Source organism: Perna viridis, chromosome 6 (assembly GCF_037379345.1).
Source record: "Perna viridis isolate PV_CMFRI_1.1 ecotype Kerala chromosome 6, ASM3737934v1, whole genome shotgun sequence".
NCBI classification, from domain to species: domain Eukaryota; kingdom Metazoa; phylum Mollusca; class Bivalvia; order Mytilida; family Mytilidae; genus Perna; species Perna viridis.
Genome location: NC_142450.1, coordinates 43025307 through 43042074, shown reverse-complemented (window position 1 = coordinate 43042074; position 16768 = coordinate 43025307). Strand labels below are relative to the sequence as shown.

General features: G+C 30.6%; 1 protein-coding gene across 18 annotated transcripts in view; it reads right to left on the bottom strand.

The window, feature by feature from the left end:
- Positions 1 to 12274: 12274 nt before the first annotated feature.
- The window catches only part of LOC148615067 (mitogen-activated protein kinase kinase kinase 15-like), a 65520-nt gene continuing 61026 nt past the window's right edge, over positions 12275 to 16768 (bottom strand). For all 18 annotated transcript variants that reach the window (XM_088589697.1, XM_088589699.1, XM_088589701.1 and 15 more), the window contains one exon: positions 12275 to 16625. In XM_088589697.1, coding sequence (XP_088445823.1) covers positions 16559 to 16625 — 67 coding nt within the window. In that variant the 3' untranslated portion in view covers positions 12275 to 16558. The remainder of the gene's footprint in view (positions 16626 to 16768) is intronic.

Here is a 16768-nt window from a genome sequence, read left to right as displayed (position 1 = left end):
TATATTGGATCCTTTGTTTATGTTAATCCATTTATACAGTTTTATTTATACAATATGTACTTAATTGATTTTATAGGAATTTATTTCTACATCCATTTGATATTTTAACATACGACTCTGTGCAATACTATTTTACTTTATGCAGATCCATTGATAATCTCTGTGACATTCCATAGAAATATAGGTTTCCTTAAACAATTATCTTCTTTAAAATTAGTGAAATTAAGTTACACCACCTTCCAGATTTCTTGCCACAACCTTCAACTTTTTTTAATTAACTTAGACAATTACAGTCATATCATTTCTTTAAACTAAGGACATGAGTGGAGAAATATGTTCAGATGAAATCAGATCTTTTTTTTTTTTTTTTCAGTTGATGTATATTTTTCATGCAGATATCTCAGGGAAAACATAAACCAAATGTATTTTCCAGAAACGGTTGAAATAAGTTGCTATGACAACTATAGTTTTGATCTGTGAATCAATGAGTTAAAAAAGAAATCCGTTTTAAGGTTAACATTTTGCTACAGGGATTGTCATCTTGTGGGCATTACCCCAAAATCAAAGTAAATGATTTAAGTGTGAAATATCAATATAAAACTGTTATTGTCAGAAGTTAATAAGTGGGAAGGTGGTGGTATCTTCTAGAAAACAAATCCGTTACAATCTTTACTTACCTATGATCTTCTGTAGAATCAGCTAGAACTTAAATCCATTCTTATTCTAAAACCTTACAAGTGGTTTAAAGATGGATTTGCATATCGTAATAAAATCCTTGTATTAAATGTTATTTTGATGTTAGTATGTATCTATATGTATTGTACTTTTCCTCTTATATAACGTTGGAATAACAATTTTCTTTTCAGGTCTCTTGCATTTTTACTATGACTAAACAGAAGACATTATCGAGTAGATAACAACTTTTGTTGTGATGAAGCACAATTTTCGTATTGTAAACTTTAATCTAAAATTTTGCCAGTTACTTCAGTTTATGAGCATGTGAAATTATAAAATTACTGGTATTTCCTTAATGCGATTGTGTAGTTTTGAAGGTATTGCTTTCAAGTCATTCTATCCCACTTCACCTTTATGATAGAGTAAAAATTGTTTCAGTTTTTCTGCTGTTGCACAGTCACATTTATATGCAACAGTGAAACATTGCAGATACTTCCAAATATTTGGCTGCCATAAAGCTTAAGGATGAGAGTGTTTATATTCTGGGATATTTTCCTGTGGTTATGAGCAAAACTACTACATTGTAGTAAATATTGATTTTAGAATGGGGATTTTTATTTCTAAGCAGTATAAAAATATTGAACCAAATGCTTACCTTTAGTTGCTGTAATCTAGCTTTTCCTTGTTTGTTGTAAATCAACAAATGTGTCTTAGTCATAAAGTTAAATTGTATAAACACTTGCATTTTGCCATTTTATACTCAAAACATTTCAAACAACTGTTAAATTAAGGAGAAGTCTAATGAACTGTGTTTTTTTTCAGGACAGTTGTATACTGCCATGTGACCTGTCATGTGACATATTCTGTGTGATATGCTAGTATGTGCACTGTATAAATATATATGCTTTAAATGTATGTAACATATTGTAAACAACTTTTAGTCTGCCTTGTACAGCGTTTTACCGATTTGAAACTTCATTTAATCTAGTCATCTTGAATTTGATATCAAAATTAATTTACATGTGTGTTTGTGAATGTGTGGATATCTACCTGTGTTTAGTATGACTGCTATTACTGTGAATCTGTTTCCAATCACCTGTTTAGTCCTGCCTTTATGTGTGCATGTCATAGTGATGTAATAATCCAATATGAAACATTTTATGGTAACCAGAGAAGGAAACTTTGTATGCAAATTTTAAAATTATCAGGTGCACTGTGTTCAGAACTGAAAGATAATACAATATGATATGGCCATCAACAGACAAATTGATTACTGGAATTTCTTGTATTATTATGAGAATTATTATCTATATTTTTTATTATAATAAACTGAAGTCTAAACTTTAAAATAGAAATTGTTTTATTGGATAACATTTATTTCAATAACCAGAAGTTCTTTTTTTCATGATCTTACATTCTTTTAATTCTTTTGACACTTTGAATGAGGGTTATTTTCCCTATAATTTGAGCTGTTGATTTCTGATTGAACAGGTATGCCCACTTATACATTAATATATGCAATGATAAAAATAACTTTTCAACTTAGTTGATATATCTAAACAGAACAAAGTATGAAGATAATGGAATGTGGAAAACTTATTACAATGTGGTGTAGTACAGCTATTTTTGATTTCCATTTAGGACCATAACTGTAGTGCTTTACGATTTCAATCATATAATCGTACTGCTAAATCAAGTCAAAGGTGTCTTTGTTATCTGTGTTTTTGTTGTTTACTTTCAAATTATCTTAAAATTGGTTACTAGTACAGCTAACTCCATATTTTTTAGTTATTAGTTGACCAATTGTGTATAGTGTGAAATCAAAATCTTCAGAAATAGGAAATTGCATTTGTTTTGAATAAATGTTTTTAAGCAACTGGATTTTAGAATATGCTGTACTTAAGCTAAATTAAGTATTAAAGTTAAAAGAAACAAGAAGGTAACACATGAATCTTAACTTATTACAATGTCACTGCTATTCATATAAATTCCCTCTTCCTGCTAGAACCTTTCGTTCTGTGGTACTCCCCCCTTTTTTTGAGTGATATAACTGTATTATATACTTGTTTATTATTATTTAAAACAAGAGTTTTCATGTATATGTGTGTTTGTTGTTTAGAAAATATTTTGTAATTGTATGCTAATATTCTATGGAATAATCTGTTTGTGAAGACTTTCGTATATACGTATTAAGTCTTCAACTTCATTTTCTTGTAAATATCTTTACTTTTGGTATAAGAACTATATCTCTATAATTCAATATTTGGATGAGTTTTTTTAAAAGGGTCTACCATATTATTCTTTCTAAAAACGATGTGTAGTTTAACATATTTTGAGCATAGTCTGAGCAGTCAATAGTTTCATGTAGCTTCAGTTATAAACAACACTTTTTTGTGGAGTGTTTGTCTTGGATTATTACTAAAATTCACTTGGAAACAACAATTATTTACCAATTTTTTCTGACAAATAGTCATAAGTCCTCTATGTATTTTTGTCCTCTGCTAATGATCTATCAGTATGTTCCTGTTCTGTCTCATTGTTTTTAATGTAACTGTTGTCCTTCTTTCAAAACTAATGAACCAAACTCAAAAAGTCTTTATTGTAAATTATACTATTATGAAACTTCCATGATCCACATGGTTCTACAAAAGTATTGATGTTTCTGTTAAAAGGCCATGAATCTTTATTGATATATATATAGCGTATGACTTTTAAAGAGAAGCCTACCATAGATTTTCGTTCCAAAAGTAATAAAATTGATATACATGTAGGGTGGCTAGATATGTTAAAGATGGATTGGGTTTATACCTTAGTTTGGACATAAATATGACTAGATTTAAAACTGACTTCCTGACGTACATTTTTCACTCATTTCTTGTCATAATTATTTCTGGTGTTTAAACATCTAGTTCTTATCTGATATAACTGCACTTGTCTGTCTTGTTACTAATAATATATCTGATGTAATGTTTCATATCTGCCAAAGATTGATGAGAATACATTCTTTAAACAATGTACTTGCTGGCAAGTTACAATTGTCAACTTTTACCACTCAGTTTAATCAGGGATTTTTAGCAATTCTATCTAATGATGTTAAGCAATTTAAACAAATATTATTAAGTGAGTCATTTTGGCAGCAAATATTTCAGGGCTTTAAAAGAACCCCAAAAACTCTTTTGTTTAAGGTATTTAAGTACCAGTCCACATAAAATTCAGACACTGCCAATGGTAAAGTGATTCATGGTAAAAAAAAAACTCACCAAACAAATGATGCTTTTTCAGTCTACATATGCTGTACTTTCACATAAATATAATCATTTCTTCATTCAGATCTGTGCTTTTAAGAAAATCATACATTCATCTCCCACTAAAATCAACCAAATAAAACCAAAGCAAGAACGATAACTCATGCAAAGTGCCAATTTCATGTACAATCTATATAATTTTTATCTCAAAAGCGCAACAACCAAATGAAAAACTAAGACTGGTTATATGATCAGTAACTATCTCTGAATAAGAAATAAAATTGGAGTTGGTGGGTTTTTGAAATGCAGGAATCATGTTGTCTGAATCTTACAAAGACTGCTACTTCAGAACAGAGAAACTAGCTGGTGTGGTAAAATTTAGCAAATTTAAATTGGAATATATATTTTAAGACCTGCCAAATTATGTGCTTTACAGTATATTGATGAATTTCCTCAGTGCTTATTATTGTTTTTGTTTATGTGAATAAGCTTGCCTAATATGTGGGATTTTGATATTTTGTCCAATTTGAAGCTTATTACCTATGGGCCAATTCAAGATTTATCGTTAGTTTCAAAATTATGTTCAAATATTGAAATTTTTCACTTGTGGATTAAAAAGATGATGGTTTATGTCAGATAGATATTTTAATGAAATACTTAGTCTTGTGAATACAACCTGCAGAACTGTAAATCACAACACATTCTTGTAAAAAAGCTCCTTTTATTTTTTGTATAGAACTGAAATGATGTTGGTAAGATTAAATTTGAATTGGCCTACATCTAGCCCAGGAAGTGTATTTGTTGTATGACATCTATTTTTGATCTGTTGCCTTTCATCAATTATTGTTTTTCTTACCATATAATTATATGTATTTTTGAAATACATTGAATAAACTTCAAATGACTTTTTTTCCTATTTTGTGTTCTAAATAATAATTTAAAGTGTCATCAAATGTTCTGTCTAATTTGTAATTTCCTGAATTTAAAAATAACTTTCTTTCTTTTGTGACATAGTTCTTTGAACACACTAAAATTGTGGAACAAAAATCAACATTCCAATACTTGCCTGGTGCATTAAAGTTTGTAAATAACCATTGTTTACATGCAGACAATAGGTTTATAACTATATTGTGATGAAGACAGTCAAAATTTCAAAATTCAATCCCTTCCTTTGATGATATGGCACTTAATCGAATAATTTGTAATAGATCCTCGCAGTGGTAGTCAATGCAAATTTAACCTTTGACCTTAGAAGCACTAAGAGTCTGATTTCAATCTGACAGAAAGTTAACCTGTAATACCACAGATAATACAAAGCAAGGAACTTTTTTCAGTTTCATATCTTTAACAACATCAAATGTTTATACATGTAGTTCCTGTCTTGAGGTTTTGTTAAATTATGAAGAAAATAAATCCTAGTTTTAAAACTATGAAAGGCATTATTATTTTTTTCTTATATCAATATTTCAACTTCGTCTACTTACAAGTTACACCTGCCTCATATTAGTCATTGGTGGACATCAGATAAATGCATGTTTCTGGCCCTTGATTTCTAAAATGTTCCATGTCTGAACCTCACAAAATCAACCTGTTTTTATTTAGTGGTAAAGAATATTGTGGAACAATATCATTGACATCAATAATGCTTTTACAAAGCTTCTATGGTTTTAAACTAGCTAGAGCAATCTATGTCTGGACCTGCCTCACCCTGCAGCTGTGATTTATACTGGTAGTTGCTGAGTAAAATGTGATGAAAGAAGTGTTACAGACAGATATATGGAACTACAGAACATAATTCCCATAAAAAATAGATAATAAAAAATTTCCTTATAATATGCACAATAACATAGGGTGTTCTTGCTACGTTCCAAATTTTATGAAATTCTGTTACAAGTTGTATTTAGTTTTAGAGGAGTTGCCATGACAAGCTGGTAATTGATTTTCAGTTAATATCTTGAGTTCAAAGGGCATTACTACTATATAAATTAGACAATTGAAATTTCTTGATAATATGCACAACTGCATATGGTGTTCTTGCTCCATACCAAGTTTCATGATATTCTGTTCAGTAGTTACGGGAAGTGGCAATGACAAGCTGATTCATGATTTTAGATTAATTTTTAAGTTCAAGGGACATAATTTCCATAAAAAATTAGATAATAAAATTTCCTGATAATATGCACAACAGCATATGGTGTTCTTGCTACATACCAAATTTCAGGAATTTCTGTTGAGTAGTTTCAGAGGAGTTGTGATAAGCTTAAGTTTTACGGACAGAAGAAGTTACCCAACTCCTAGACCTGCTTCCTCCTTTGGTGACACAGGTTAAAATCTATGAAATGCTTGTTTATGACACCTTTTTCTAAAATGGTTGAAGCCATAACATCCAAAATCAATACTAACCTTCCTTTTGTGGTTATGAACCTTGTTACAAAATTTGATAAAGATCAAACTAATATTCAAGTTTAAGCACAAAATGCAAGTGTCTACAGACAACAACACAGAAGTTGATGCCATACCACTATATGGCTGCAAATTCTGGACCAAAGAAAGGTGAGTGGAGGGAAGTATGAACAAACCATATTGCTCTTGGTGTAATCTGTAGGTGTTTCTCTAACACAGATGGATAGACAGTGATTCTGGACCAAGGGAGGTAACTGTGTCATATAAATGTAGGGTCTCACTAACCACTTCTCAGGTTTCCATTATTTTACATGTTAAACAAGTAATTTTCGAAGTTTCACTGTGAATTTCCAGGACAAATGACGTCTTAAAGTTGCATACCAATGCGAAGCTTGGAAAATAAGGCTTTCAGAATCATTATGCTAATGGTATGATGATCATAGAAAATCTTCACAAAATTTACTTGAATAAATCAAAGTGCTGAGGCACTCAGTCAAGTAAGACCTCAAAGTAATCAAAAATCTTCATGTAACCAATTGTAAGCTATATAAACCGATCAAAACTTAGTCCTTTTAAAGAATAACCATTTGTTTTAACACAGTGTACATTTATACAGTCCATTTATCAATATATATTTTTGGATCTTCTTTTGTATTATTGCTTTTGGTATAATTGGCTGTACACATATGTTGATGTCCTCAAATTTCCTAATACTTAAAGCATTTCTTACAAAAAAATGATTTCCACTGAGAATCACTGACTATCAATATTCAATGAATTTTTTAAGTAAGATTGGACCCACACCTTGAAATTTCGGTTTGGAGATGCATGAAGTAGAAATGAATCCTGCAGACTCGAGGAAGTTGAACAAAGGCCCAATTTCGAGGGAGAAATGAGCAAAAAACTTTTCCTTGCTTGTGCTCACTTTGATGTACATTTTTTTTGTGATAAATTAAAATTAAAATTTGTCCTTGTCATTGTTGTCTAGATTAGGCTATGGTATGTATAATAAATGATTACCTTTCTCTAGGAATTTTTCAGTTCAAACAAGGATAAAAACTCTCTTTGTAAAAATTACTACATAGTTTAAAGATCATTAAACTAAAAACAACTTTGTAGCTCATAGATTTGTGCAATTTAAGATTCCAATTAAGTTGGAAAGTCAATGGTATGTGGTGAATACAGGGAATATGATGTCTTAATCACACATGCACTTTGAGTATAAATCCATCTTTCTCTCCAAAACAAAAAAGTTACTAGTGAACCCATACCTCCTAAGTACCACTTTTTTATGATGAATCACTATTTGCTGAGTGTTTTATACCTGTCTGCCTTCAATATTAAATGTGCATTTCTTTCACTTTTTTTCTGCAAAATAGTTTCACAAATATGTATAAGATTACAATTCAAATATATTAGTGCTAATGTTTTTTTTATAGTTTTTTATTAAGAGATGTTGATATATACATTTACAGCTGCTTAATGCTACACATACATGTATCAGACTTGAGAATCATGAACTTTGTTTAAATAGTGTCCCAGCACAGAAATGGTCTGTTTTACTTTTGTATTCTTCTCACTTCATCTAGTGAAACTTCTAAGTGATAACCACTGAAAAGAAATCAAGAAAAAAAATCATAACACAGTCTGATATATGCAAAATGTTACAATGTAAATTCATGAAAATATACATGTATTTTAACCATATGATATGGAGAAACCTCCTATTGTTGGGAAATATTGTTACGTGTACATATAATTTTGTGCAAATCAGGCAAAAATAAAGGTTGGGTGGTTATAACAGTACCAAGTTTTTACTGTTTTTTAAACGACCAGGTCAATATTCCCAAAGTGATCAATACTGGTCGATTGAAAATTTGCAAACAATATTTCTGTTATTATCCACAATTTTTGTCCTACATTAAAATGTTAATACATATTTCAGTATTCTAAGGTTTTATTCTTTTAATATTTCTATCAGCTGTATTAATTAAGAAAAAAAAAATATTTCTTTCTCTAAAATAATTCAAATTTATCTGAAATAACAACAAACTTTACAAAAATGTACAGTGTATTTCATGAGCACATCTTTGTTTCAATAACTATTAATAACAGGTAACATACATGTAAGTAAGAGTAGAACAGGTTACTTTTCACCTATCATTGTTAAAACATCTCCTCATAACCAGATAGATCATAAAAAGTAGTTTGAAGTGAGGATTTAAAAGTAGTTTCATTTACCAGACAAAAACCTTTTAAATACAGAAAATGGAAAGCTTGCTAAGGATATTGCTTTAGGGCTTCTTCCATGTATGATTTTAGCTACCTGCTGATTTATAATGATGTTTGGACCCCAATTTCAAAATCTCTGGATCAATCCCTGAATGTTGATTTATCTATGAGCAATTAATGTCACATTGTAAAGAAGAAAACAAATTAAATACATGTATTACTATATTACAAATATCATAATTTCATGTATGAAATCTTGAATTGATACTGTGCTGCATATGCCAGTAACCATAGTTAGAGTACATGCACATGTATTTTTGTAGTTTTCAGTGTAAATTTCTTGTTCACAGACATACAAATGTAAACTGCAAATTTTGCAAAGAAATATGACTACACTGTTCTACACTAGCAATAAAAACACTATACCTATCACCAGTTTTGAAGATTTGAAATGACTGTGTACATACAAAGAATATGAATAAATAATGTATACCTCAACACTTACCTAGTACATTGTACATGTAAGAATGTCCATTAAAATTAGCTCTTAGAAAAGGTCTACTTTTGGTAACCTTGATATCAACACATTTTCAATGCACTTTCATGGCCAGAGAATTTCTAACATAACAATGTCTTTCTTGTGTCATGAAACTCTTGTTTCTCACTTTATGATCTGCATTCTGAATAAATGTATCTGGTATATCTTGACAATGTACTAAAAAAGAACCATATTGATAATCAGTTACGACTTACATGCATATAATACACTTGTACATGGTATTATTATTTCTTTAAATTCCATACTGTATAGTACATGCCAAAATCTGTATCACATGCAGTATCAACAGGAGACTCCTATATCAAATCAAGGGCCACTGTCCCGCGGGGTGATATAGGTCGAGGGTTGATTCTGCATATCAAAAAGATTTTTGCATGTCATGTTCATTCTTTCATACATTTTATCTATACAAAATGTACTTCGATTGTGTTCTGTGCAAGGTGTGATAGATGATATGCAATATATGTCTAGGGGTGTGATATAGGGTATGCCATATAGGTCTAGGGGTGTGATTTAGAGTATATGTTAATAAATATATAATTTCATATTGGCCCTGTTATAGGTTTGAGGTCTGTCATATTGTCAACATGATTGACTGAAACCTATAACAGGGCCAACGTGAAATTACATATTTATTGACAATTTTATTAACCAATGCAACTAGATGATTTGTAGAACAGTTGTTTTCATGTTTTACCAAGAACATGTAGGTTTATTTGCATTAATCAGTCTTAAATATCCTTTTTGTATAAAATAAAAGATTTTTTGGTGTTTCTACAGCTTTTAGTCCTGGTGATCAAAATTCATAAAAGCAAATTATAACTCAAAATGACCGAAAGTTATGATGCCGTATTGGCCCTGGTTTGATCCATATTGGCCCCCTTTTTTCATATCGGCCCCATATAGATGCCCGGTTTGAATTCATATCAATTGGTCAGTTTTTTGACATATTTTAACATAGTTTGGGTAGTTGGTTAATAAAGGGTACTTGAAATGGGTTTAGGGGTGTGATATAGGGTATGCCATATAGGTCTATGGGTGTGATTTAGAGAATGTGATATAGGTCTAGGCGTGTGATATAAGGTATGCAATATATGTCCGTGGGTGTGATATATAGGGTACTTGAACTGGATTTAGGGGTGTGCGATAGAAGTCCAGGGGTGTGATATACAGAAGGCAATAAAGGTCTAGGGGTGTGATATAGAATGCAATGCAGGTCAAGGGGTGTGATATAGAATGCAATATAGGTCTAGGGGTGTGATATACAGTATGAGATATATCTAGGAGTGTGATATACAAGGGGCCTGAGGGGAGGGGGTGTCTCATCATGATTCACAAGTTGATTTTTTGTCAATCATGATGCACAGAAAATAAATTTCCATGATCACGGATCATGAAAATATAAAAAAGAGTATCCCCAATCAAACTCGATTATAGAGATTCAGAAGCTGGTTGTTTGTGTTGTAGATTGGTTCAATTAAGCTACAATCAAATACATTACTGGCTCATTACTTGTTTACGTGTTGAATTCTCCCAGCTTCTAATTGCACTTTTAAAACTATTGCGCCACTTCAACTTTTTAAGCCAAGAAAGACAACTCAATGGAACTTTATTTCTGTAATATTATGGAAAAAAATCACAAGAACGAAATATATGTCTCAATCAAGAAGAACAAACATAAAACTCCAATGAAAACGATTCACGAACAATGCTTTCATCATGAATCATGAAAAATAAATCTGTAGAAAAACGGATCACAATAGCGAAAATGTGCTGATCATGAAGAATGAATATAACCCATCAGGCCCCTCATGTAAGGTATGTGATACAGGTCTAAGGGTGTGATAAAGGGTATGCGATATAGATCTACGGGGGTGATAAAGGGTATGCGATAAAGATCTATGGTCGGTGTGGAAGTTTGGATTTTAGGAACATGTACATGTACAAGTGTATGTGTAATGTCATGGCTCATGTGTCCACTCTTTATTTCACTGGATACCCCTCCTTTTTGATAGTTCAAGGTTACCTACTGAATGTGATGAATATGCCACATGACCTCCTTTCATCCTTACCGTTGAAACAGACATTGTTTATGTCTCTGCTTTGAAATCATAATAATTAACAATTCTGTTTATTTGCTATTTTAAATACTTCTTTGTTTGCTACATGTATGTACATGTGTGTTTACCATTTTATATTGTACATGTACATGTAGTAATTAACATACATGTACAAAGTGCTTGCATTTTATGTACAGAAGTTAAATTCCAGGAATCAAATTAATCACACATAAAATTTTCCAATAAAAGGAGGGGTGCCAACCCCATGCACCCTCCCCTGGATCCGCCACTGTAATCTATACTTACTACACAAAAAGGTTACATTGCAGCTCCTAAAATCTGTCATTAAAAGCTCCAGACATCTTCATTAAAAGGGTCAGATTGAGAGAAATAAATTGGCAAATCTCGATTGAGATTTCCTCCCTGTGAAAATGTTCGGGTCAATTTGACAAAATAGTCCAGCTCTCTGTGTGAAAATTTAAATAGTTAATATCATATAATCATTGAAATCTTGCAGTTCTACACATATTAAATAGCCTTAATATTGTTACACGCCCATGTCGTATGTAAAGTAAACATCACATATTTGACATGGAGTATGATCGGTGGCGAAACAATATCTTAATGTAAACTTTGCATGGAGAATAACCAGCAAAGTGTTATTTCGTTAGTTATATGTTGAAATGTCTATCTTGATTACGTAATTTAGTTGCCGACGATCTCTAAGTCAAGTTCAGTCTATAAATAGACTTCCTAGACAAAAGTATTGAAAAATCCACATTTTTACCTTTTCTGCTAACCGACAGCCTGGAGGCAAATTACTCACACAAGTAAACACTATTCATACACTTTTCTAGTAAATTACAAATATGATTTTAAAGTACACATTCTCAGCTTTATTTTGACTACTTTTGGTCAGAATACACACAGATAATGCACTTACAATGCATATATCTAGGTTCAGTGTGTTTTTGGTACTACTTAGGGGTGGCCATTTGACCCGGAAGTGGTTAGTGAGACCAAGGTCTGCATGTGACCTATAGGTTTCTTTACTTCACCCCGATTCACCTATGATAGTAAGGGATTAAATCATTGAGAAGTCAGGGTATACAGTCCTATTTATTTTACATTTTTACTTCATCAACAATAACAATTCACTCCCTTAATGATAAAATGGGTACAACTAAACAAATGACTAATGACTAAAATCTGAAATAAAATAACATAGGTTCATAACATAATGGGTTGTGAATAAAATAATGGGAGGGGCAAAATTAATTCACAATGCTACAAATTTACTGAATCAAATGTAATGAAGCACAAAATTATTTTCATATTAAAAATTATTTTATCTTAATTCTAAAAAAAGCTTTAAAATTATAACACATCTATAATAAAACATGATAATTGATTCATATATCAGAGTCTTGAATGTACATTTCATATGGCACAAACATCACACATGTTCCTTATGCTGTAATACTGAGTTGATGACAAATTATTACAGGAGACATGGTTACAATGGTTTGTAATGGAATAAAATAATTGAAGTTGTGAAAAAAATTATAATGGAATCTCAATAATGACTGTGAGTGCTAGAAAAAATGAAACTCTTACACGTTGCATCTGGACGGCATGCATACTCTGATAAAAAAATTCAACAATTTTTACATTTGAAGTTCCAAGGACATTATGCATAATGAAAAATACTGCATTTCTTTTGTCATGATTGAAATTAATTGATTTTTAAATTAATTTAATTATTACAAGCAATAACTTAGTTTGGTTATTGCAGATCAATGCATAGGAACCACAAAACCAGCAAGAAGCCTATATGTCACTAAATCTTGTAGGCAAAATACTATATATGGTTGGTAAACATGCTGAGTTTGTCTAAATTATTCAATATTTAATGCATCAAGGGATTATAATGGGTATAAGTGGAATATAAAAAAGGGGACAAAAAGAGAGAAAAAAGCACTACTAAAAATGAACTAATGCATTCTATCTTATTTTTATAAAACCAAAGTTCATGTATTACTAATTAAGATAAAACGACTATCTTTTTTTTCTGTAATTTAAATGCTATGTCGTACCATCACAATTAAGTCAGAATTTACACATACAAATCATGCATATTCATGTACATGTAATACATCTTTCTTGAAGTCAATTGAATTGAAGCAGAATTTTAACTACCCTAACAATCATTAACTAAACAAATCATGACAAAAATAAATTCAATCATCTAAAATACACCATGTTTCCTCCATATTAACTATATAAAGCTTACATGTCTTTAAATAACTATACTTGAGCACTTCTGAAAAAGATTTAATACTACCAAATATTGGCACAGTAAAAACAATTTAAAATGGATTTAGTACACAAATATTGTTATTACAAAAAAATATCATGACACCCCTTTATAATACAATTAACAAAATATTCAGGCTTTCAGTGAAAGTGATTTACTTCTCTCAAAGTAAAATATAGGGAGAACTAGCAACTTACAAATTAAATAGAAAATAAAAAAATACTCAATAAGAAAGTATTGAAATATGGGACTTACTCCAATCATCCAATTAGTATAAAAAGAAAAGTTCCATACAAATTCAAGTTGTTGTAAAGAACTTCTCTGCCTTATAATTTAACAACTTACTTGAATTGCATACATAAATCACCGGGTCTGAACTCCTTAAGTACACTTTATCTTATCACTGTGTTGCAAATACGTACTCAAGAAAAATGCTCCACAGGATGTAGTCTGATACAACAGCAAAGGTGAAACCATGAACAGTTGGAGCATTTATGATCATATATTTAAGCTTGATGCAAGACTGAATGTGGAACACAGCAAAGGTTTTTGACAAAGAAAATATGTGACCTTTGAACTTAAATTTTTACAACAGGTATTATCCTCCAAAATTAAAAAAAATATCGTAAGTTAGATTTTACATATCTAAAGAACCAGAGAACTCAATTTTTGTTAAAATCAATCAAAGTAAGGTTTTAGACCTTCTGGGCTTAAAAGAATCACAAGAAGTCAAGAGTTCAAATTTAAACCCATTGAAATCATTCAAGTAATAAGCAATTACAACTTTAATTTATAAACTCTTCTATCTGGCTGTTTTTCAGCCCTAAAATAATGGATTGGGCAATATGACACTAAAAATGAATCTTGTGGTAAAGTCATCATTCAACTAAAACTAAGTGTCCACAGATAAAGATGAAGATAGCACCATACCATTATATGCTTGAAAGATGACCATAGCACCATAAATTTATATGCTTGAAATCTTTTTGTGACTGTAGAAAAAAGATAAAAAAAGCATCATTTATAAATCAAATAATTCAACAGAAGTTATATAATCTACTGCAGTAAAGTACCAATGTATCATAAAACTACATAGAGATATACAGAGGGGAGTAGTTACTTATCATATGACAAGGTGATAAAAACAAGTTGACAAACATTTACACTTTTGCTCTCCAGTTTCAAAACAGAATGCCTCTGATTGTAAAAAAAAACAAATAAGAACTTGTTCAAAGCTTTTGTGAGGTGGTAAATCCTACATTTTGTGTAATTCATACTAACCAGTCAGACTTAAGGATCTTATTAGTAAAAACTAGCAGAAGAATGTGAGGTAGTTCTTTGTTTCGTCAATTCAAACATTAAAAATATATAAATATATGTATTGGAATAGAAAAAAAGTGGGTCATTGATAAAAAAAATTGACAGAGCTAAATGGTTATTCAACGCCATTAGACATCAACATATGGTTTAATTTCATTATTTTGGTTTGGGATTTTTTTCAAATATACAAAACATTGTTGTCTTGACATCTGAGCACATCTAATTATTCAATTGAAATTATAATTGGCAAAAAAAGTAATGAAAATAAAAAATTAAACAAAATAAGCGAAAACATGTCTTCTAAATGGCAATAAAATAGACTGAGACAGTCTGGAGCATTGGGCCTCTTATATCTTCAAAAAATTGAAATACATGTGACTACACATACAGAATAAAATTCAACAGGAGGGTTGATTCTAATAGTGATTTGTATAAGATATAACCGGCCACAAAACTTTAAACCTCATACAATAATAAAGTTAAAAATAATCAATATATAAATAGAACTATAGTAAATAATGTTTCATTTTATAAAAACAATAATTAAATTTACAAATAGTATTCAAAACTTTCACAAAAAATCCAGTTTTTTTGTGTTAAGAATTAAAAAAAAATGTAAGTAACTTGAAATGCATATTATTTTAAAACAAACACTCTTCATTTATAAAAAAAACAAGGTATCCTTCATTCATAACATATTAAAACTATCAACTATTAAAAAGTTACATTTTTTAACTTCAAGTGATGACAGATTTATATAGACCATTGACCAAGGTGGGGTACAACAGGCAGTTTTAAAATTGTCACTAAAATAGCAACTTGGCTTGTTTTATATGAGACATCTTGCAAATCTCTTAATAATGAATTACAAACAAGAAACACATTACTAACACAATGGTGAAGACCTCCAAAATTAACTTAACCCTATTATTTCCTATTCTATAATAATGTTTATTATGGTGGCTACAAATACATTTTAACTGTGATAAAAATACCTTCCCCCTCCAAGAAAACCATCACAATAAAAAAAAAAAAAACAAAAAAAAAACAATTCAACGAAGCGGTTTACAGCCATTTCATTATTTCATTAAATACCTAAATTTGGGATACTGAGAGAGGACTAATTAAAAAAAAAACACACAACTACTTACTATTCTTCACTCCCCTCTCAATGTAGAGTATGAATACAGCAAACCTTTTTTTGCCAGGAACCTCTGTATAAAACTCATTGATGAATCATTATGATATTAGACAAGATTGAAAAAGGTAAAATGTGTAAATTTGGCTTCAAAAATATTAATGGTAGGTTGCATTAAGTTCTAAGTACAACTTGTGACACAAACATGTAAACAAGTTCACTTAGTGAACACATATTAGTTATGGAAAATATTGGGTAAAATTTAACACTCCTGAAATTGATAAAAAGAACAAAAATCTGCCCACAAAACTATGAATCAAGTAATTTGATCGTGAATGATAGTCATCCTATCTTGAAAAGGACTATTTTCTGAATCCTTGAGGTTTCATTTAAGATTTTCAAGAGGGAAAAGCCCATATTATGTTTAACGGTTCTGCAACACTAATCAGCACATGGAATGACATGTAACACTTTCTTCAGAAATCAGCACTTCACTGTAAGCAACTTTGAAAGCACCGTCTTTGCAAGCACTCTGCTGACTTTGATTGATTGAACACAACCTGATAGCTTCCTGGAAAAGGCACTCTGTAAATTGTTGATTTGTTTGTGTTATCTTTTGGGTTGTTTATCTCGGTGATTTAATATTGCACGCCACAGTCTGTAAATAATTCCTCCCCTAAAAATAATAAGACGTGTCTAAGGCTGAAATGTTTCTCAGCGAGCATATATGAGTACAGAGTGGGACAAGAATTATCATGTATAATGACTGTTTCAATTACAAAAATATCATGAAAAATCTTTTAACTTTTCTAACTAGTT